Raw genomic sequence first — 20,893 nt, 5'->3', positions numbered from 1 at the left:
AGCTCAGAGTCGGTTTACGACCAGAGTGGTTTGTCAGGCTGGTAAAATCAATAAATACATTTACTGTACATCTGTTCAAATAAGCATTTAGATCCATATTATCTGCTCACATAGTGCTATTGTTCAATAGTTTTCACTGTACAGAAGCCAGTAGCTCTCGGAGAACTTGAGATTCAAATCATAATAACCCTCAGAAGATAAGCTGGTAAAAGAAAACATAATTCAATAGAAGAACTCTAAATCAGGAGACGGCACCCTGATTTTAAAGTCTATTTATCACCAAGATAAACTTGGAAGAAATTAGGACACGTCCGGTCAAATAAACCTGGTTTTCCTATATTGTCACCTCTCAAACATTCAGATTAAGCCCTTCAGCGACCCTAAACTACTCCAGCCAAGGTCCACTCCCAGCCCCTCATGGACACCACCACCCCCACACACACTCACTGCATCGTCACTCTTGAAGTCCAAGGCACTCGTGGCTTCATCCAGCACCAAGACCTTCGGGTGACAGATCAGGGCCCGGGCGATGGCCAGCCGTTGCTTCTGCCCAATGGAGAGCTGGTCCCCCTTTTCCCCCACCTCTAAAAGAAGGCAAGCAAGAGAGACGGAGGAGATCGAGAGCAAAGTCCAGACCCACCAAATCTTGTTGCCCTAAAGGGATGGCAAAGCCATCAGTGGGAGAACAAGGCCAAACTTGAAGCTCTTTGAAGTGGGAGGGACATGCAGTTTGGACAGCTGGCTCTCTTATTTCCAGGGCAAAAAGTCCAGAGGAGGGGAAAAGACCCCTGCACTTTTTAACAACGGTAGAAGAGATTTTAGAACTCGTGATTTTTGACGGTGCAATCAGCTCCTTGAATTCTCTTTTCTGCATTAGTGGTTTAATGATATGACTACAATTAAAATAATTGGTGTAACTTGGAGCTTCACAGATGGTCCTAAAGTTACAAGAGTTTTTGTGTCAGGAATTTTCATTGCTAAGCGATGTGGTTGCAAGGTTGATGTTTTATGACCGCTCTGCTTAGTGAAGACAATCCACGCCTTCCCAACGGCCATTGTTAAGATAATCTCACTGGTCATTAGGCAAGGATCTCCTGGCCATCACCTGCCGGCTCCTCATAGGTGGCTGACGTCAGGGGTTTGGGGGGGGGGGGTTGAAGCAATGCAGGTGAGGCTGTTTGGATGTGGGTTGGTGAGGGAAGAGACACAGGCAGCCACAGCCCCATACAACACCTTTTAGCCCCCGGAAGGTCTCCTGCCAAGCAAGGTCGAGGGGGTGTATGGCCGAAGCAGCACATGCCTCCCTTTGTGGGTACTGGAGTCGTTCCTGCCAGGTGGGGGGAGTTTTCCCCCAGCGACATGTGACCTCTCCCCCCCCCCGGCTTCCCCATTGACTTTGCTTGTGGGAAGCTGGCAAGGGAGATGACAAAGGGGGATGCAGTGCTTGTGGGGCACTGCAACTGGGGTTAAGTGCAGTGGTGGCCAAGCACCCAGATTGCGATCGGGTGACTGCGGGGGAGGGGCAAAGTCAGAACTTCAAGGACTAGTTGCAACCTCCGTTTGTTCAGCACCGCTGTAATTTGGAACGATAGCCGAAGGAATGGTCGTAACACGAGGACTACTGTATATATTGCAACAAAGGAGTCAGGATTTCGCTTCAGAAGAATAAAGAATTAGGACTGGTGGGTTTACCGGGAGGGAAGTGGGGGTTTTATGGGATGAATCAAGGGGGGATTTTGCCCACCTGCATCAAAGCCTCCTTCCAGTTCACGGATGAATCCCAAGGCATCGGCTTCTTTGGCTGCTCTGATCACGTCTTCCTGGCTGCAGCCTTGTAGGCCGTAAGTGATATTCTCCCTGATGAACCCAGAGAACAGGAGGGGCTCCTGGCCCACCAGGGCCACCTGCAATTGGACAGGGAGGCCGATCAGGACAGGGCTGGGCTGGGGGGAGAAACTTCACTCATCCTCCTCATCAAGCACTTCCCAAAATGGGGCTGGTTGATGCTCAAAGTTGACACTTATGGTGCAGAACACAGAATCACAGAGTTGGAAGGGACCTTGGAGGTCTTCTAGTCCAACCCCCTGCTCAGGCAGGAAACCCTACACCACTTCAGACAAATGGTTATCCAACATCTTCTTAAAAACTTCCAGTGTTGGAGCAATCACAACTTCTGGAGGCAACTTCTGTTCCACTGATTAATTGTCCTCACTGTCAGGAAATTTATCCCCAGTTCTAAGTTTCTTCTCTCCTTGGTTAATATCCATCTGTTGCTTTTTGTCCTGCCTTCAAGCGCTTTGAAAAAGAGGCTGATTCCCTGTAGAGATTCTCAGTCATCCTGGTCTCGGTTGTCCTAAAGGGGCTTTTTCAGGAGGGAAATGGACTTTCTTGCTTTTTCTTTGGAAGATGTTTTGCTTTTCATCCAAGGAGCTTCCTCAGCTCTGACAGTACAGAGGGGAATAGAAAAAAAGAAGGAAGCCCAGTTGTCTCCTGAAAGAGCCCCTTTGGGACAGGTTTCCTCTCTCTTCTTTCTGGCAGCCCCTCAAATATCGGAAGACTGTTATAATGTCCCCCCCAGTCCTTCTTGTAGTGGATCTGACATGCAGACATATGTTTCCCCACATCTCCCAACTGAAGACCCTGAGCTCTTCTCCCCTCTTTTTAATTTGGAAGCAAAGGGGCAACACCCAGCCAGCCTCACCCGATTCTGAAAAGCTACGTCAGACCTTGTTGGCATCTGGATTAATTCCCGGTCTGTGGCTGGACTAGGAAGGTCACCAAAACAAATCACATCCGGGTAACCTTTACACTGTTGCCAGAGAAACGGTGCGGCCCCATTTATAGATCACAGGAGATTCTGAACTTTTATCTCAGGATATAAACCACGGATGCAGAATTTCCTGAATGCCTCACCTTTTGACTTATCAAGTTAACATAAGAAATCAGAAGCCTTTCATTCCATGCATCTTTTACTCCCTTCTGCACTAGAGAACAGCTGGGCATCTTTGGAGATTTCAAGCACCTGTTTTGTGGCTCCCAAAGTTGCCTTAATGGCATTGCCTTCCCCATTCTCGGGGGCGTTTTTGCATGGCAGCCACACAATTCTCAAAATCAGAGGCTCTCACACCCCGTTTTAGAAACAGGAAATGCAGAGAAAGCCCCGTGTAGGCCAGGGGTGTCAAACTCGATTTCATTGAGGGCCACCTCAGGGTTGTGTTTGACCTCAGGGGGCCGGGTGGACGTAGCCAGGGTGGGCGTGGCCAGCTCAATGTCACTCATCGAGGCTCCATTTTTAGCCACAACGGCCCTTCCGGGCTCTGTTTTTGGCTGCGACAGCCTCCTGCAGCCCTCTGCCAGCCAAAAGGGAGTTCGGGAGGGCCATGCGCAGCTCTCCCAGGCTCTGTTTTGGACTGTGATGGCCTCCTACAACCCTCTGCCACACGGCCTCCCTGAGCTCCATTTTCACTGGCAGAGGATTGCAGGAGGCTTTCGCAGCCCAAAACAGAGCCTGGGAGGCTGTGTGTGGCCCTCCCAACCTCCCTTTTGGCTGGCAGAGGCACCACGGACGGGTCCTTCACTGTTTTCAGGGTGGGCCCGCGGGGCAGATCTAAGCACCCCATGGGCTGGATCCGGCCCGCAGGCCTTGAGTTTGACACCCTGGTGTAGGCCACAAAAATTAGAATTTTAAAACACAAGCAGACAAAAACTGCAATGCTCTTAAAGCCCAATCAGTTCCAGCCACGTCCTGCTAATATCACATGGTCTGCAGGTGAAGAGGCTCACAAGGGACACTGGGTTGGTCTCATTCAAACTGCGTGGCCTAACATTTCTTCCCTCTCCATTTCCCAACCAATTTCTCTTCCTTGTTGAATCAACCCCCATTCTAGTGCCCAGAAACCCAAACATTTCAGTCCTGAAGAGGATGAACCTCAAAGGCTTCCCCTCACCCTCTGCTGCTCCCAACCAGGCTGCTCCCTCCTCTCTCACCTGCCTATGGAGATACTTGTGCTCGTATTTCCCAACTGGGACTCCGTCCAGCAGGACCTCCCCGGATTGGGGTTCGTAGAAGTGCTTCAGGAGGGTAACGCAGCTGCTCTTTCCGCTGCCGTTTGGGCCCACCAAGGCCGTCACTTCCCCAGGGCAGAGCTCAAAGGAGACATTCTACGCCAAAGAGATGCAAATGCATGCAAAATGAGGCAGGAAGATGTGATGTTAATGAACGCACATAAAGGCCAGCCATCTACAACTCAATCAACGTCTAAAAATGCCACACTCAACAGGCACCCTATGAATGTCACACACAGAACAGCCCAAAGCACACACTCTGCTGTGAGAAAGCTCCCTGAGGAGCGGCTCCCGTCCGAGTCCAAAAGTTCGGAAGATGAAAACTCTGGTGCCAGTGACTGACCCAGATTGGATCCTACATATCTAGATCAGAGGTGAAATTCAGCAGGTTCGGACAGGTTCTGGAGAACCGGTAGTGGAAATTTTGAGTAGTTTGGAGAACCGGCAAATACCACCTCTGGCTGGGGAGGGAATGGAGATTTTCCAGTATCCTTCCCCCAGGAGTGGGGAGGGAATGGGGATTTTGCCGTATCCTTTAACGTCTCAACATTCTTCCTTCCAATTTTCTTTATGAAAGTGAAAGTATTCTGCTGAGACTTGTAGAACCCACAGTCCACTTGACTACGTTACTTAGCACCTTTAACAACTTCATTTGAGTGATGTACTGGTGGCGAGGTAGCGCAGTGGTCAGAATGTAGTATTGCATGCAAACTCTGCCCACAGCCAGAAGTTCGATCCTAACCGGCTCAAGGTTGACTCAGCCTTCCATCCATCAGAAGTGGGTAAAATGAGGATCCAGATTATTGGGGACAATAGACTGACTCCGTAAACCATTTAGAGAGGGCTGCAAAGCCTTGTGAAGTGGTATATCAGTCTAAGTGCTGTTGCTACTGCTTGCTACTGTTAGGGGGTCACACAAAGCCTTCCAGCTTCCCATAAGGTACCTTCAGGACCTGGATCTCAGGGCGGGAGGGATAGCAGAAGGAAACATTTTGGAAGGAGACGCGTCCCTCGAGGGTTTCTGGAGACAGCGTCCCTTCTGTGTGGACAGATGGCTCCCGGTCAAGATATTCAAAGACTTTCTCCGCAGCGCCTACATTGCTCAGGGCATCCCTGTAGGTGTAAATCAGGGCCTGTGGGAGGAAAAGGAAGGAGCAGCAACATTAAGACACGAGAGCATCTGCAAAGGGAGGAATACAGTCTGCAAAGGGAGAGCCTGGAAACTGTTCAAGGACACCACAATAGGTGTGGAGTTGAAGTAGATGTTTCCCATAACTCTGAGGACTTGTTTACGTGGACTACATGAGAGGCTGGGGGCTTGGAAAAATATTGTTTTATTCTATGGACTGGGTTTGAGGACCTTAGAGTTAGTTTTGCTTCGACATTATTACCATACTGTGTATTCAACAAACAGTGAGGTTTTTGGAAACAGAATGATCCTGAACTTTTATTTGGATTCTCGAGCTGGACGTTGACACTCCCACAAAGTGAAATTGATATCACTCCCATAAACAGACCCAGAAACCTGGATCTATAAGTAACGTTAAACATCGTTCAACACTAAAATTTGACCACCACCGTGTAGTGAATGGAATTGCTGGATGGAAATGCATTTTAGTTCTTGAAAAGGAAAGTAAAAGGAAAAAACGAAGTCAGAATCCAACTGCAGGTTGTGATGGAGGCAGGAGGGTCAAATGAAGAGAGGGATGAGGAATGTGGCAGCTACCGAAAAAATCAGCACGCCAATAACGGAGAATATTTGTAGCTCAGGGTTGAAATAAAGGGTCTGAGCTTGCTTGTTTTCTTGCAGATGTTTCATTAGCCAAAGTAGGTAGCATCACCGGTGCTGTTGTCTACAAATGTTCTACAATAAAATGAGCCGGCTCAGAGAGCACCCAGACCCTCAACCTGAAGTGCTCCAGAAAAGAACATGTTCAAATGTTCACCGACCTCTACACACCATCCCACATTTGTCTGGTAGAGGATGAAGGAGACCAAATTCCCTCCAGTCATGAGGCCGGTGTGGATCTGCTGGTAGCCACAGAAGAGCAGGATGAGCTTCATGCTCAACCGGAGGACCTGGAGTGGGAGGAAAACGGAAGGCAGTGGCTGAGAACCCTGCTTCTCTCCCATGCCATGGGGTCTTCTGTTTCTCCTGGGCGGGCTGAGTGGGCTACATCCGTCAATGCAGAAGCCCTTTCGTTTCGATATGAAATAACACTGTACTGCTAATACACAAAACCTTTGCCAGACCAATCCTCGAATACAGCTCGTCTGCCTGGAATCCACTCCGTATATCGGACATTAATGCAATCGAGCAGGTCCAGAGGTATTTCATGAGAAGAGTCCTCCACTCCTCTGCTCACAACAGAATCCCTTATGCCACCAGGCTCAAAATTTTGGGTTTGGACAACCTGGAACTATGCTGCCAATGGTCTGACCTAAGCATAGTACATAAAATTATCTGCTACAACATCCTACCTATCAACAACTACTTCAGCTTCAACCTCAATAATACTCAGGCAAACAGTAGATACAAACTCAAGGTAAACTCTTCCAAACTCGATTGCAGAAAATACGACTTGAACAACCGAGTGGTCAATGCCTGGAATGCTCTACCTGACTCCGTTGTTACATCCACAACCCCCCACAGCTTCAACCTTCAACTGTCTACTATAGACCACGCCTAAGAGGTCTGTAAAGGGGGCGTGCCTAAGCGCACCAGTGTGCCTTCCGTCCCTGCCCTACTGTCCCCTTTCCTTTGTACTCATTTCCATTGTCCATGTCCATGTTTATACTTATACCTGTCATCTCATAATGTTGGACAAACTAAATAAATGAATAAAAAATAAATAAAAATCTCTCTCCAAAACGTGAATGTGCCCTCCAACTGGCCTTCCCTAGGGAGGGACCCTCAACTCTTGGGCTGCAGCCCACTACTAGGCCACGGCAGGGTTGAAATTGGGCCGGGGGAGAAATGTGCAAACGTGAAGCTCCACTTGTGTGAGCAGCAGGCACGCAACTACACCTTGTAGTAGCCCAGAGAAGGAGATCGTAACAGCATGAGTGCAAAGGTAGAGTAGAGAGTTTCTTAAAAATCCTTAATATAGAAAACAGATCTCTGGTTAAGATTCATTTCTGCCCTAATTGAATTGATTGCACGAGTTGAAGGCATTTCTAATCCTTAATTTCTATACAAAAATACTATTAACTGTCAAGTGTCCATTGTTTTGAGTCTGGATCAATTTGGTAAAATTGGAGGAAGAAACATCAGTAACTTGTGCTATGCTAAGGATATTAATCTAAGAACCAAAAATGCACAGGATCTGTAAGCCCTAGTAAAATAAAGTGAAAAAGAATAAGGAAAAACTGGCACTAAAATTAAATATAAAGAAGACCCAACTAATGGCCACAGGTAGAATAATAGGACAATGGAGATGTTGAAGAGGAGGACAGTTTCTGCCTTTTAGGATCATCCAACCATATTAAAGGAATAAACAGCAAATTAAAAAATAAAATATAGGTAGTTCTCGACTTATGACCACATTTGACACCAATATTTTTGTTGCTAAGTGAAACACTTAAGTGAATTTTACCCCATTTTATGACCTTTTGTTCCACAGTTGCTAAGTGAATCACTGCAATTAAGTTAATTATCCAGGCGTTAATGGGGAATCTGGCTTCCCAATTGACTTTGCTTGTAAAAAAAGTCATCAAAGTTTATCTCGGATTTCCCTGGATTGCGTATCCACTTCCTCTTTGGCCTTTGGCAGTTAAGAGGAATTTAATTGAAAAACGTTCTTGATTGGCATGTCAATGCTAAGAATTGTTATGAAACAGAGTACATAAAATCTTGTGAGATTGGAGACAAAAATAAACATTTTCAAAACTTTTCAAGCAAAGTAAGAAAAACTCGCAACAATTGGCAATCTCCTAAAATCTGAGCCATATTTTGATCTTGAGTTTTTTTGACACCTACAACAGGAAACCCCCACAGGTTGGGAATCCCTCAGGGATGGGCTGCTGGGGGTTCGCAGGGACTGTAGCTAAGATTTTGTGCAGTTGGGAGAACCCCCAAATCCCACTGCTGGCTGGCCCCGCCCACCCCTCCCCTCTCCTCTCAGGAGTCCCCATGCGACCCGTTTTGGAGGAAGTACAAGATACACACGGAGGCTTGAGAAGGGTGGAAAACGGGCCTAGCAGAAGTCCGGAAAGGCCTCCGGAGCCTGAGGAGGCCATTGTCGCCTCCTGGAGGCTCGAAAAAAGCCTCCAGAGCCCAGAGAGGGCAAAAACGCCCCCACCCTACTGTGGTGCAGAAGGGTGACTAGGCCACTCCCACCATGGCCACGCCACGCAGCAACCGGGCAGAGAACCCCTTGCTAAAATTTTTGAAGCCCACCCCTGGAATCAGTCATTAGAGGATCTAGGTCAGGGGTCTCCAACCTTGGCAATTCTAAGACTTGTGGACTGCAACTCCCAGAATTCTTCAGCCAGCCATGCAGTCTTCAAGTCTTCAAGTTGCCAAGGTTGTAGAGCCCTGAGTCCCCAAGAACTTACCCGTACAACAAATAGGTAAACAATCCTTTCCAAGTCCCTTTGGTTCTTCAGCCGGCAAGTGTCCCCCAAGGATGCCTCGTAACGCTGTGACTCCTTCTCCTCGGTGGCAAAGCTGCGCACGGTCTCCATGGACGAGATGACCTCACGCACCACCTCCTCTGAACAGGCCACGGAGTCCTGGATGGCCTTCAGCAAAGCCTTGATGGACCATGAAGGAAGCGGCAAAGTCAGCCTCCTGAAAGCCGCCTTGGACCAGGCATCCTGCCAGTGGTGGCCTACCCAAACCAAAGTCCAGTGGCCTCGTTCTTAGCGGAAAGCCCCCAAAAATGCTTCCTTCCACTCCACCCCATTGGATTTCGTTTCTTTCTCGCATGTGACCAACCGGATGCCAGAGGAGAAGCTGAAGAGGGAGATGTATTCTCCCACTGTTATGCTTCCTTCCCACAGCCCACGGGAGAATCTCCCCTCCATGCACAGAGGGGAGCTGAAATCCTCCAGGAGGCTCTAAGAACATTGGAAAGCAAAAGCGGTGCCTGCTAAGAGGATTTCACCAGATTTCAGCTACCAGACTTCAGGCAGCTCTTTTGCTCCGTCCTATAATGGCCTGGGAGATGGTGATCGGGAGTCCCTGGAGGGCAGCCATTGGCCAAAACAATTAGGAAAGAGTGTTCCTTAACAACCGTTTCGCCCAGTGACCAATTCTGGTCTGATTTGGGATCATAACTAGACACCCATCTGCTTTTTCCCTATATTTCTATTTCAGAGGTGGTATTCAGGAGGTTCTGACCAGTTCTGGAGAACCAGTAGTGGAAATGTTGAGTAGTTCAGAGAACTGGTAAATACCACCTCTGACTGGCCCCACCCCCATCTATTCTCTGCCTCCGGAGTTTCAGCAGATTGGGAGGAAATGGGGATTTTGCAGCATCCTTTCCTTGCCACTCCCACCAAGTCACACTCACCAAACCATGCCACACCTACTAGCCATGCCCACAGAACTGGTAGTAAAATTTTTGAAACCCACCACTGTTCTATTTTCCTTTAAATTGGCTTCCTCATCCTCTTTTTCAGCTACTTCTCTGTCTCTCCTTGTAGCTACTGGCATGAAGTAATCTCATCCTCCTTTTCCTGTCTTCCCTTGAGGACAGGGATAGGGGTGCACACGCACAATCCCTTTCCTTTCAGCCCAGGAAAAGGGGAAACCAGGCTACACAACCAACAACTCCTTTTGTGCAAGCCACACAGACAAAGGAGTGGGGTTGGATCACATGGCCACCATCTTGCCTTTTCTGGCCCTCTGGAGATGCCACCGTCTTCTGGTGCTACTCAGCTCCCTTAAAGTCTCTTTTTTCTTCTGCCCTCTGGCTTCTTTCTCCTTTCTCTGAACTGGCCCATTCCCTCCCTCACCCAAGTTGGGGCTCCTTCCCCGCCTGCAGTTGGCCGCAGAAACCCAGAAGCGTCCGCCATTCCGTCTAGGCCGCCCTCTGCCTCCATGATCCCTACCTGATGACGGACATCATAGACCTTCTGGACGGCCATCATGAGTGGGGTCTCGATCAGCAGCAGCAGGATCAGGCGCCAGGACAGGCCGATCATGAATACGTAGAGCCCAACGGCCTTGATCAGGGTGCACAGGAAGACGTTGGTGTTGAGCGGCACCGAGCGGCTCATCATAGTTGTGTCTTTGGAAAGGCGGGAGGCCAGCGCCCCTGTGGACAAAGAGACATTGTTCAACAAATGCCACACACAGGAAGGGCGATTCTGGAGAACAGTCCCCCCAGGAAGGAGAGGGCCGAGTCCTTGACATAGTATCCAATGACAGCAGAGTATGCTCTTTTCTCAGTTGCTAAGACGCTGAGCATGTGGATCAGAAAGGTCGGCAGTTCGGTGGTTCGAATCCCTAGTGCCGCGTAATGGAGTGAGCTCCCATTACCTGTCCCAGCTTCTGCCAACCTAGCAGTTCAAAAGCATGTAAAAAAATGCAAGTAGAAAAATAGGAACCACCTTTGATGGGAAGGTAACAGCGTTCTGTGCACCCCCTGCATTTAGTCATGCCAGCCACATGACCACGGAGACGTCTTTCGACAGTGCTGGCTCTTCGACTTTGAAAGGGAGATGAGCACCGCCCCCTAGAGTCGGGAATGTCTAGCACACATGCTACCTCAGTAGAAGTAGCCTGCAGTACTGCACTCTAACCACTGCGCCACCATGGCAGCTTCCTGTTTAGGACCTCACCTGTTTTCACCTCCTGGAAGAAGGCCAGGTCTTGCTGCACCAGAGAAGAGAAGAGTAAGTTGCGAGTCCGGATGACCATCCGGGAGATGGTGAACGTGAAGAGCCCCCCACGGCAGCTGGCAAAGGCGGAGCAAACGTCATTTTAACAACCGTCTCGCTTGCCATGATGCAAACGTCATTTTAACAACTGTCTTGCTTAGCCCCATAAATTTGGGGCTCAGTGGTAGTCGTAAGTCGAGGACTACCTCTACTTCTGACGGATGCTCTTCCCCCATTTCGAAACTCTTTTCCTTTTGAATTTAAATCAGCAACAGGATCCCTGACAGAAGCCAAGAATAGACGTTCCCTTAGAAAACTTTTTTCCCTCTCTTTTTGGAGATTCGTCTTCAAGCGAAAGGCAGGGACAGAGCACAAGTTGTAACTGGTTATAGGCTTCTGCCAGATTGCGAAACAAGCAGCTAAGGAGAAACCAAGGGCTCCTGTTTCCTTCAGGAGGACTCCAGAGAAGACCCGGATTGTTCAGACTTTTCTTGAAATCCTAACATTGGGCGGGTGCAGCTTTTTTTCAGGCTTCTCCTGGCTTTTACTGGCAAGCCGGAAGGGAAAAGGCAACTCCCCTGGGATTCAGTCAGTGGTGGTGGGATTCAATTGTTTTTATTACTGGTTCTGTGGGCGTGGCTTGGTGGGTGTGGTGAGGTGGCACGTGGTAGATGTGGCTTGGTGGGTGTGGCAGGGAAAGGATACTGCAAAATCCCCATTCCCTCACGATCAACTGGGACTTGGGAGGCAGAGAATAGATGGGGTGGGGCCAGTCAAAGGTGGTATTTACTGGTTCTCTGAACTACTCAAAATTTCCGCCACCGGTTGTCCAGAACTGGTCAGAACCTGCTGAATGCCACCTCTGGAGTAAGTGGTACTAGGATCAAAAAAGAATTGGCTGAGGGATTCAATCAAGATCAGGTGAGGTGCCAATGCCATTCTATGCAGCCTTAGTAAGACCACACCTAGAGTACTGCACCCAGTTTTGGTCCCCACAATGTAAAAAAGATGTTGAGACTCTCAAAAGAGTACAGAGGAGAACGAGAAAGTTAATTAGGGGACTGGAGGCTAAAACATACCATGAACAGTTGCAGGAACTGGGCATGGCTAGTCTAGTGAAGAGAAGGACCAGGGGAGACACGATAGCAGCCTTCCAACATTTGAGAGGCTACCATAGAGAGGAGGGGGGGGTCAAGCTGTTTTCCAAAGCATCCGAAGGCCAGATAAGGAAAAACGGATGGAAACTTAAAATGGAGAAATTCAATCTGGCAATAAGGAGAAATGTTTTGACAGGGAGAACAATCAACCCATGGAAGAGAAGTTGCCTTCGGAAGTTGTGGGAGCTTCATCACTGGAAAAATCCAAGAAAGAGATTGGACTGACATCTGTCAGAAATGGTGGAGGGTCTCCTGCTTGTGCGGGGAGGTTGGACTAGATGACCTACAAGGTCCCTTCCAACTCGGTTCATCTAATCTAATCTAATTGATGAAGCCAAGATCAGAACCACATTTGCAGCAGGGATCTGGCTGAGCTTGGTTGGTCTCAAAAAAAGTTAAGCCGCATCAAAGCTGGCTAATATCTGGATGGGAGGCCACTAGGAGACCCCACAGCATAGATTACATTGGGAAGTCAAAAAATCATCTCCAAAGAAGGCAACAGGGAACAGCTTCCTTACAGCTGGCAAGAGGAGAAAAATGCCCCAGTATCTCCATGAAGGCAACTCCATCCAAGGTGGTTCAAAGGTGGTACCTTCTAGGGCAGCCCCATGTAGAGGACACTTGAGTAGTCCACCCGGGATGGTTATATACATTTGACTAATATATCAATTTAACTCTGGGCATCCCTAAGGAAGGAGTCTGGAGAGGCAGGGGGTGCATATCTGGGTCAACCAGGGTCCTCCCCAGATGAGGCATGTGGGGGAGGGCTGTGCCTGAGAAAGAGGCCCAGAATGCTTGGACAGGGCAGCTCCCTCCCCTTCCTCTGATTGTCATAGGCAAAGGCTGTCCTGAGCGGCTTCAGTCCGTCTCCTGTTTGGCTCCTTTCCAAAATCCTGGCTCAGGAACCAGCCTCTCATTTGCCAGGGATTCTCCTGACCCACAAAGTCCAGATCTATCTAGATCCCTTCCAGTCCGGCTTCAGGCCCGGTTACAGCACAGAAACCGCTTTGGTCGCATTGACCGATGATCTCTGGAGAGCTAGGGATGGAGGCCGCGCTTCCATCCTAGTTCTCCTTGACCTCTCAGCGGCTTTCGATACCATCGACCATGGTATCCTTCTGCGACGACTGCGGGAGATAGGGGTGGGCAACACTGTTTTGGAGTGGTTCTCCTCCTACCTCTCGGACAGGTCGCAGTCGGTGTCGGTGGGGGGGCAGAGATCGTCCCTGAGGCCCCTAACTTATGGGGTGATGCAGGGTTCGGTCTTATCCCCCCTACTATTTAACATATACATGAAACCGCTGGGTGAGATCATTCGGAGGCACGGGATAAAATACCACCAATATGCGGACGATACACAGTTGTATCTGTCCGCCCCGTGCCAACTCAATGAAGCGGTGGACGTGATGAACCGGGGTCTTGAGGCCGTTAAAGACTGGATGAGAGCAAACAAGCTGATACTCAACCCAGACAAGACCGAGTGGCTGTTGTGTTTTCCTCCCAAAAATTTGACCAACGTACCATCACTCAGGCTGGGGGGACAAAATTTATACCCCTCAGACAGGGCCCGCAATTTGGGAGTCCTCCTGGACCCACAGCTGAGTTTCGACCACCATCTTTCAGCTGTGACCAGGGGGGCATTTGCCCAGGTTCGCCTGGTGCGCCAGTTGCGGCCCTACCTGAATCGGGAGGCCCTCACAACAGTCACTCGAGCCCTTGTGATCTCTAGGCTGGAATACTGCAACGTGCTCTACATGGGGCTGCCCTTGAAGAGCACCCAGAGACTTCAGCTAGTCCAGAATGCGGCCGCGCGAGTGATCGTGGGCGCACCACGGTTCGCCCACGTAACACTGATCCTCCGTGAGCTGCGCTGGCTACCTGTCGATCTCCGGGTGCACTTCAAGGTCCTACTCACCAACCATAAAGCGCTCCATGGTAGTGGATCTGGCTATCTGAGAGACCGCCTTCTGCCAATTACCTCCCTGCGTCCCATCAGATCGCATAGAGCTGGCCTCCTCCGTATTCCATCCGCCAGTCAGTGCCGACTGGCGACTACTCGGAGGAGAGCCTTCTCTGTTGCGGCTCCGACGCTATGGAACAATCTCCCCGTGGAGATCCGCACCCTCACCACCGTCCAGGCCTTCCGCACAGCCCTCAAGATCTGGCTATCCCGTCAGGCCTGGGGATAAGTTTTTTACTTTCGCCCCTCCCGAATGTCGAGTGAATGTTGTGTTTTTATTGTTTAATTTACTCTCGCTCACATTTCTTTTTGTATTTGTCCTACACTCCCTTTTCCCTTTTATTGTAAGCCGCCCTGAGTCCCCTCAGGGAAAAGGGCGGCCTATAAATGCATAATAAAACGAAACAAAAACGAAACGAAAGATTCACACAGCGGACGTAACAGAGTCAGTCATGAACCTAAGAGATACCTTTCTATAACCTCCGCACATTGGGTTACCTGCAACCTTGGTGAATTTTGCCTTCTGGGACTTGTGTGTATTGTCTGTGGATCCCATTTGCATGAGATGCTGCACCATAAACCAACCAGCCGATTAAAACAGACGAAAGTTACGTCTGCTGTGAACCCAGAGAGAAAAGGGAGGACCTGAAGGGGAGGCTCATCCTGCAGACAGCCAGTTTCCAGGGACTCACCAGGAATCGGAAGGTCCCCCCAATGACCTCGGCCTTCTTCAGGGGTAGAAAGACAGACGGGTGAAAGGGAGGCAGAAGGTCCCTCGGTCAGCCAGAGCCTCCGTTGGGTTCTGCTTTCCCTGCAAGGGCAGCCAAGAAGTCAGGCTGGAAGGAGGGAGGGAAGCTGTTTATTTCTGCAGAAATAGAGAGTCTCCCCTTTGGGACAGAGGTCCAAATCTAGCATGTGGTGTAAAATACGTCTCAGATATTCACACAGAAAGTTTGTTATTTACAAGAAATCTACGTGAATTCTTTCACAGGATTAGTGTTCACATGTGCTCAACTACATTTGTCCTTTTGGGCACAAAATTACATTTGTTGTACTTAAGAGAGAGAAACCTTCCTAGCCTATCATTGTCAGGACTCGCCTGTCGCAGGTCTGTAGTTTGTCTTTGTCTGTCTCACAAAGAGAAAGGGAGCTTACACAATCCAGCAGCTAATTGGATCAGTTCCATTTTCGCTGGCTTGTTTCTACATGATTTGGTTAATTTCTAGTTGGATTGGTGCTTAAAACAGTATTTGAGACCTTTTCTTCCGATCGGATCGTTTTTCCTCCCTCCCCTCTTTGCTAATTGAGAGGAGAAACAGCATAGCTGAAGGCCAGCAGGGGGCGCCAATCTCCAGCTCATTCGTGTTTCTGGAAATTCTTAGGGCTGCCTTGCTGAGACTTTCTGGATCTGACACATTTTAAAGATTTATATTCTTTATATATATAGAACAAATATTATGTTCTATATTTTACATTTTTGAGCTATCAAGCTATCCCCTCCTCATTCCCACAGACAGGACCTAATTTCCACTCTGTACATGCTCTGTGGAAAGGTGACTACAGAAGAAAGATGATTCAAGCCCTGAAAAAACCATTGGATGTTTCTCATACTTTGTTCATGATAGGAAATGTAAAATCAGCTGAATTTGGGAATCATAATAACTGTAATCGGAAGAGAGATTTATTATTTTAGTCCAAGGAGCCTCCAGAAGAGCCGCCAAAGGAGAGAGCAGCCACCTTAGTTTATTGTGGGAAAAGAGAAGAGTTTGGAGCTTCCTAAAGATTTATGGCTTCCCCAGAGAAGAAAAGGAAACAGGGAATTCATATATTATATTTGATACCTCTGGCATTTTCCCCTAGAGAGAAATATCTTCGCCTTGAAGATGCCACAAAAAAGCCTTTGTGCATTTTTATCCAGAGCGAAGATCTGAGGTAAAAGACAGAATCATAGGACTGGAAAGGACCTCAGAGGTCTCCTAGTCCACCCCTCAGATCCAGGCAGGAGACCTAATACAATCCCACTCTGACAGTTCTCCAGTCTGTTTTTGGAAACTTCCAGTGAAGGAGCACTCAGAATTCCAGGATGTCAGTTATTCCACTGAGTAATTATTCTCACGGTTAGAAAATTTCTCCTCCTAGGTTGGATCTCTCTTGAACAAGCTTCCACCAGTGGCTTCCATGTCCTGCTGCCTGGGGCTTTGGGGAAGAGCTGAATCCCTTCTTCTCCGGGACAAACCCTCAAGTGCTGGAAGTCAGTTATCCTGACACACACAAACCCCCTCCCCGCATTTCTTCTCTTCTGTAGGCCTGGCATACCGAGCTCTCTCCATGGTCCTCCATACCCTTCAACCTTCCTTTAACGTCTTGGTTGCTCCTCTCTGCTCTCTTTCCAGGGTCTCAGCATCTCTTTTGAATCCTGGAGACCAGAAGTGGAGCCAACACTCCAAGGGTGGCCTCACTTCTGCAGGATAAACCGGAATGATCATTTCTCGGCTTCTCTTGATCTTCTCCCTCTGTTGATGCAGCCGAAGACTTCGCTGTCTTTTTTGGCATCTCCACCTGATCTCCCACTGCGAGGGGCTGTGCGGGGTCTCCCCTCCCCCCAGGCCCAGAAAAGGCTCCCGCTTTTCCCATCCCCCCAGTTCCACCCCTCCCCCCAAGAGGCGGAATGCCTGGAAGGGGATTTCCTGGTGGAACTTTCGCTTTCCCTTTCCCTCCTCTCTGGCCGGTTGCGCCTGGGCGTCTGCCTAGCAACAATGACGACATGAGAGTACTTTTTTTCCAATTGGTTGAGGTTGGCCAATCGCCGGCTTCCTCTGGATTGTTGCATTGTTGATTGCCCGGAGTGAGTCTCCATTTGCCTGCAACTTGAGAGCGGGGAGGCTGCTTGAGGATCGCGGCTAAGATGGCCGTGAGCTCTGCGCCCCTCTGGCTCCTGGTGCTGCTGGCGATCGCCCAGTGGGAGAGTTCCGTTGGTGAGTCTCTTTGGGGCCTTTTTCAGCCCCTTTTTCTTCCAGGGACTTTTTCTCTCTCCTCCCCCCAAAAGTTTATTCCCAGAAATAGAATCCTGCTTCGGTCCTCTTTCTAGTCCGCTCCCCCTCCCCACTTTGGCCATTTTGAGATTAGGTCCCAAAGCCTGGATGGGACTCTGCTGCCTCCCCCCCCCCCCCCACTTCCCCAGGAGAGCCCCTCTGGGAGCAGGACAAGGGTGGCCCCTCCAGAGCTCAGTCAAGTCTATCTGGGCGCCCCCAAGCTCAGTCCTTTCCCTCCCCCAAAGCGGAGATTGTGGGAAAGCGGCGTTTGCAGGTGATCAGGTCAGTTCAAAAACTTCCTGGCTGCCTTCGCCCAACCCCTCCGCCTGGGTCCTCTTCCCTGCCTTTAGCTGGGATTCGTGGCTCTTGGGGGCTTCTGGTGCTGGGAGGAATCGGTTCCGTGTCTTGGCAGAGGCTGCTGCAGTGGAGCGATCCGGGCTCAGATTGTCCTGTGAATGCAGCAGGATGAGAGTCTGGAGAGAAGCGCTTCTTAAATCATCTTCCTAAAGATTCCTCCTTCCGGGTTTTCCCTCCCCCCCCCTAAAAACCTTTGATGTTCCTCGATCAGGACTTTGCATGTCAGAAACTGAAATCCTTTTGTATGTTTATCTTGGATTCCCCAGAGGGTTTAAAGGTGACAGGACCCTCCTCACAGAGGCTGAATTTAGGGAGAGGATCCCAGCTGAGCCCCCCCAACAGGATTGGTCTCAGCAGGGACCCCCAAGAAGCCTCAGGGGGGGCAGGGGGTGGGGCCAGGGAGGGGAGGCCCCAGGGGCTTCTGGGATGAGGGGAATTCTGGGAGTTGAAGTCACAATTGACCCAGAATTTATGTTGCTAAGGGAGACATTTATTACATGAATGTTGACCCATTTTATGACCATTCTTGCCACAGTGAATCTCGGCAGTCATTAAATTAGTAACAAGGTTTGTAAGTGAATCTGGCTTCCCCATTGTTTTTGCTCATCAGAAGGTTGCAAAACATGGCCGATTCCTGCTCTGATGGCTGAACTCTGGGAGGGGAGGGGGATTGTCCAGGGCGGTGGGAGAGGGACAGGAGGAAGATTTGGGAGGCTACATGGCTTCATTGCTGCTCCCTTCTCTGCCCTCTTTGCCTCCCCATATTGAGGTTAGGGTGAGGGTTCACATTGGCCTCTGGTCTCACCCAGATTCCCCCCTCCCCCATTTTATAACATCTGCAGCTTTTAACTTTGGCCCCCAGTGATGTCAATGGAAAGTTGGGGTGACCAGGTGGGGTTTCCTGCTGCTTTTGAGCTTCTGGGGGTGGAATCCCCTTTTTTACCTGCTGGGCCACTCCAGCCTCCTTGGGGCAGAGACTGAGCAATCCAGAAGGGGGTTTGAGGGAGGCCTTGCTGGAAGCGGGGAGGACACAATTGGGGCAGGTGAAGTTTGGGGCACCCGACCTTCCCCTCCTCTCTCACCCCCCCTCCCTGCCCTCCAACCCTTCAGGCCCTCCAGAAGCTTCTTCTTTCCCTCTCAGTCGCTCATTCCCCCTCCTGCCTCCTCTCCCCCCATCTCCCCCTTCATTTCCCCCCTTCCTCCTCCTTCCCCAGCTCTCTTCTTCTTCCTCTTCCTCCTCCTTCCTCCGCAGAGCCTCAGATGGGAGCCTCCATGAGATCCGGGTCCTTGACTGAAGCCCCCTAACTCTTCTCTTCTGGCTCCCTTCCAGGTGCCTCCTCCCACTCCCTGAAGTATTTCTCCACTTCCATCTCAGACCCCAGTCAGGGGCAGCAGCCCCACTTTGTCTCTCTGGGGTACGTGGACGATCAGCTCTTCAATTACTACGACAGCCACAGCCAGAGGGTGAAGCCTCGAGTCTCCTGGATAGAGAAGGTGGGGAAGGACACCCCCCAGTACTGGGACATTCAGACCCAGAATGAACGTGGCACTGAGGAGTCGTTCAGAGGAAACCTGGAGACTCTGAGGAGTCGCTACAATCAGAGCGAAGGTGAGTGATGGGTCTGGTGGCTCCTCGGGCCCCATAATCCCCTCCCCAGGAACCAGAGGGGGGAGAAAGGGGGTCCCTTCAAAGGGAAAGGCTCCTTCCACACTTTTTGAAAAGCCTTTTTTATATGTTTATTCTTTTCCTTAATCAATATAAGATTGTCCTTGTCTCCATTGCTGACGATTTCTGCCCATTGCAGTTAATGGAAACGTGTTTAAATTTCTCCATCTCTCTTTCTGGATGTTGATATAAACTGAGGTCAAAAGAGACCGAAATCTCCCCTCCCCCCATGACAGTTGGAGGGTCCTGGGTGGATCTCCTGCTGTGGGGGAGGAAGGGAATCACAGGCCTCTCCCCTCCCTGAAAAAAGGGCAGGTGGATCCTAAGGAGATCCTGGGGGAAGCAGATCATCCTCCTCCTCTCTGTTTACACTCCAGAGAAATCAGGGATCTCCTCATCCTCCAATTGGAAGGAGAGGCCGGGAGGCCCAAATGGGGTGGGGGCTCTTGGAGGGGGAATCAGAGGTCCAGGATCCTCCTGATGGTCTTGAGGGGGAAAGAGAGGAGAGGAAGAAGCCTCCATTTGGGGCCCTTCCTGAGTCCCTCAGAGCCTTCCTGGCTTCCCCTCAAAGAAGCAATTTCCATATTAAAATCTCAATTTGATATGCTGATCTCTGACCAGGTAGCCACCAGTTTATTATATGCCAAACATAATACTTTCTGCAATGCAAATAAACCCGGTAGGTGGTTGGATTATCAGATTAGGAAAAAAAGGAAAATTCGAAATGTATCCAAATTGTGTTACAGAGGGAAGGGAATGTTTCAACAGGAAGAGATCCAAAAGGGATTTCGAGAATTTTTTACAGAGTTGTATAAAGGGGACAAAATTAGGGACTTAGACATAAATAAATACTTAGATAAAGAGAAAATCCCCCTAGTTAGCGAAGAACATAGGTATAGGTTGAACCAACCAATAACCTCTGGGGAAATCCTGCAGGTAATCAAACAATTAAAGCTAGGGAAAGCACCAGGTACAGATGGCTTAACAGCTGTTTACTATAAAAACTTACAGTTAGAAATGGTAGAACCTCTTAGAGAATTATTTAATAAAATTCAATCGGAAGGAAAAGTGCCCCCTTCATGGAAGACAGCGTTCATATCGTTGATACCCAAAGAAGACCAAGATCTTACTCAGCCGAAAAATTATAGACCTATTTCATTACTTAATGTAGATTATAAAATTTTTACTAAAATATTAGCAAATAGGTTAATGGTGGTTATCCAACAACTGATACATACTGACCAAACAGGTTTTATACAGGGCAGACAGATGAAGAGCAATGTCAGGTTAATTATTAATGCTTTAGAATACTTGGGAAAGAATAATCAAATCCCTGCCGCATTCATATTTTTGGATGCTGAGAAAGCCTTTGATCGAGTCAATTGGCAATTCTTGTTGAAGATACTGCAAAAAATGCAGATAGGAGATGGCTTTTTAAGATCAATTGGTGCAATATATCAGCAGCAAAAAGCCCAAATTATAGTCAATGGAAGTTTAACAGATTCCTTTCAAATAGAAAAAGGTACAAGACAGGGTTGTCCTTTGTCCCCATTATTGTTTATTATAACTTTGGAAGTACTGTTGAATAAGATACGGGGCTTGGATGCTTTAAAAGGGATCAAGATCAGACAGCAAGAATACAGAGTCCGCACCTTTGCGGACGACTTGGTTATAATATTGAAACAACCGCAGGAATCTAGTAAGGTTTTAATGAATACGATTAATCAATATGGTCAAGTCTCTGGATTTAAAATTAATTTAGGAAAAACCAAAATATTAGCAATGAATATGAATACCAAACAGAAGGAAGAATTGGGAGTGATGTTAG

The 20,893-nt window shown here is 49.0% G+C and overlaps 4 protein-coding genes across 7 annotated transcripts in view; 2 read left to right on the top strand and 2 right to left on the bottom strand.

Annotated features, from left to right (window-relative positions):
* The window catches only part of LOC116503374 (major histocompatibility complex class I-related gene protein-like), a 556,717-nt gene that overhangs the window by 224,935 nt on the left and 310,889 nt on the right, over positions 1-20,893 (bottom strand). The gene's annotated exons all lie outside the window — the stretch shown is intronic.
* LOC116503386 (H-2 class I histocompatibility antigen, Q9 alpha chain-like) overlaps positions 1-20,893 on the top strand; it is a 504,076-nt gene that overhangs the window by 439,113 nt on the left and 44,070 nt on the right. The window lies entirely within an intron of this gene.
* Positions 191-10,996, bottom strand: LOC116503817 (antigen peptide transporter 2-like; the record flags this gene model as incomplete). Its single annotated transcript, XM_032210458.1, has 9 exons — positions 191-202; positions 448-584; positions 1,745-1,904; positions 3,988-4,161; positions 5,010-5,198; positions 6,016-6,144; positions 8,623-8,820; positions 10,123-10,328; positions 10,855-10,996. Coding segments are annotated over 9 exons (1,347 nt in total), but the record flags the coding sequence as incomplete, so codon positions are not given.
* LOC116503392 (H-2 class I histocompatibility antigen, Q9 alpha chain-like) overlaps positions 16,856-20,893 on the top strand; it is a 76,273-nt gene continuing 72,235 nt past the window's right edge. For both annotated transcript variants that reach the window (XM_032209787.1, XM_032209790.1), the window contains exon 1: positions 16,856-16,985. In XM_032209787.1, coding sequence (XP_032065678.1) covers positions 16,916-16,985 — 70 coding nt within the window. In that variant the 5' untranslated portion in view covers positions 16,856-16,915. The remainder of the gene's footprint in view (positions 16,986-20,893) is intronic.

Source organism: Thamnophis elegans, chromosome 2 (assembly GCF_009769535.1).
Source record: "Thamnophis elegans isolate rThaEle1 chromosome 2, rThaEle1.pri, whole genome shotgun sequence".
NCBI lineage: Eukaryota > Metazoa > Chordata > Lepidosauria > Squamata > Colubridae > Thamnophis > Thamnophis elegans.
Note: the sequence above shows the minus strand (reverse complement) of the source record. Positions and strands in the feature narration are given on the sequence as shown.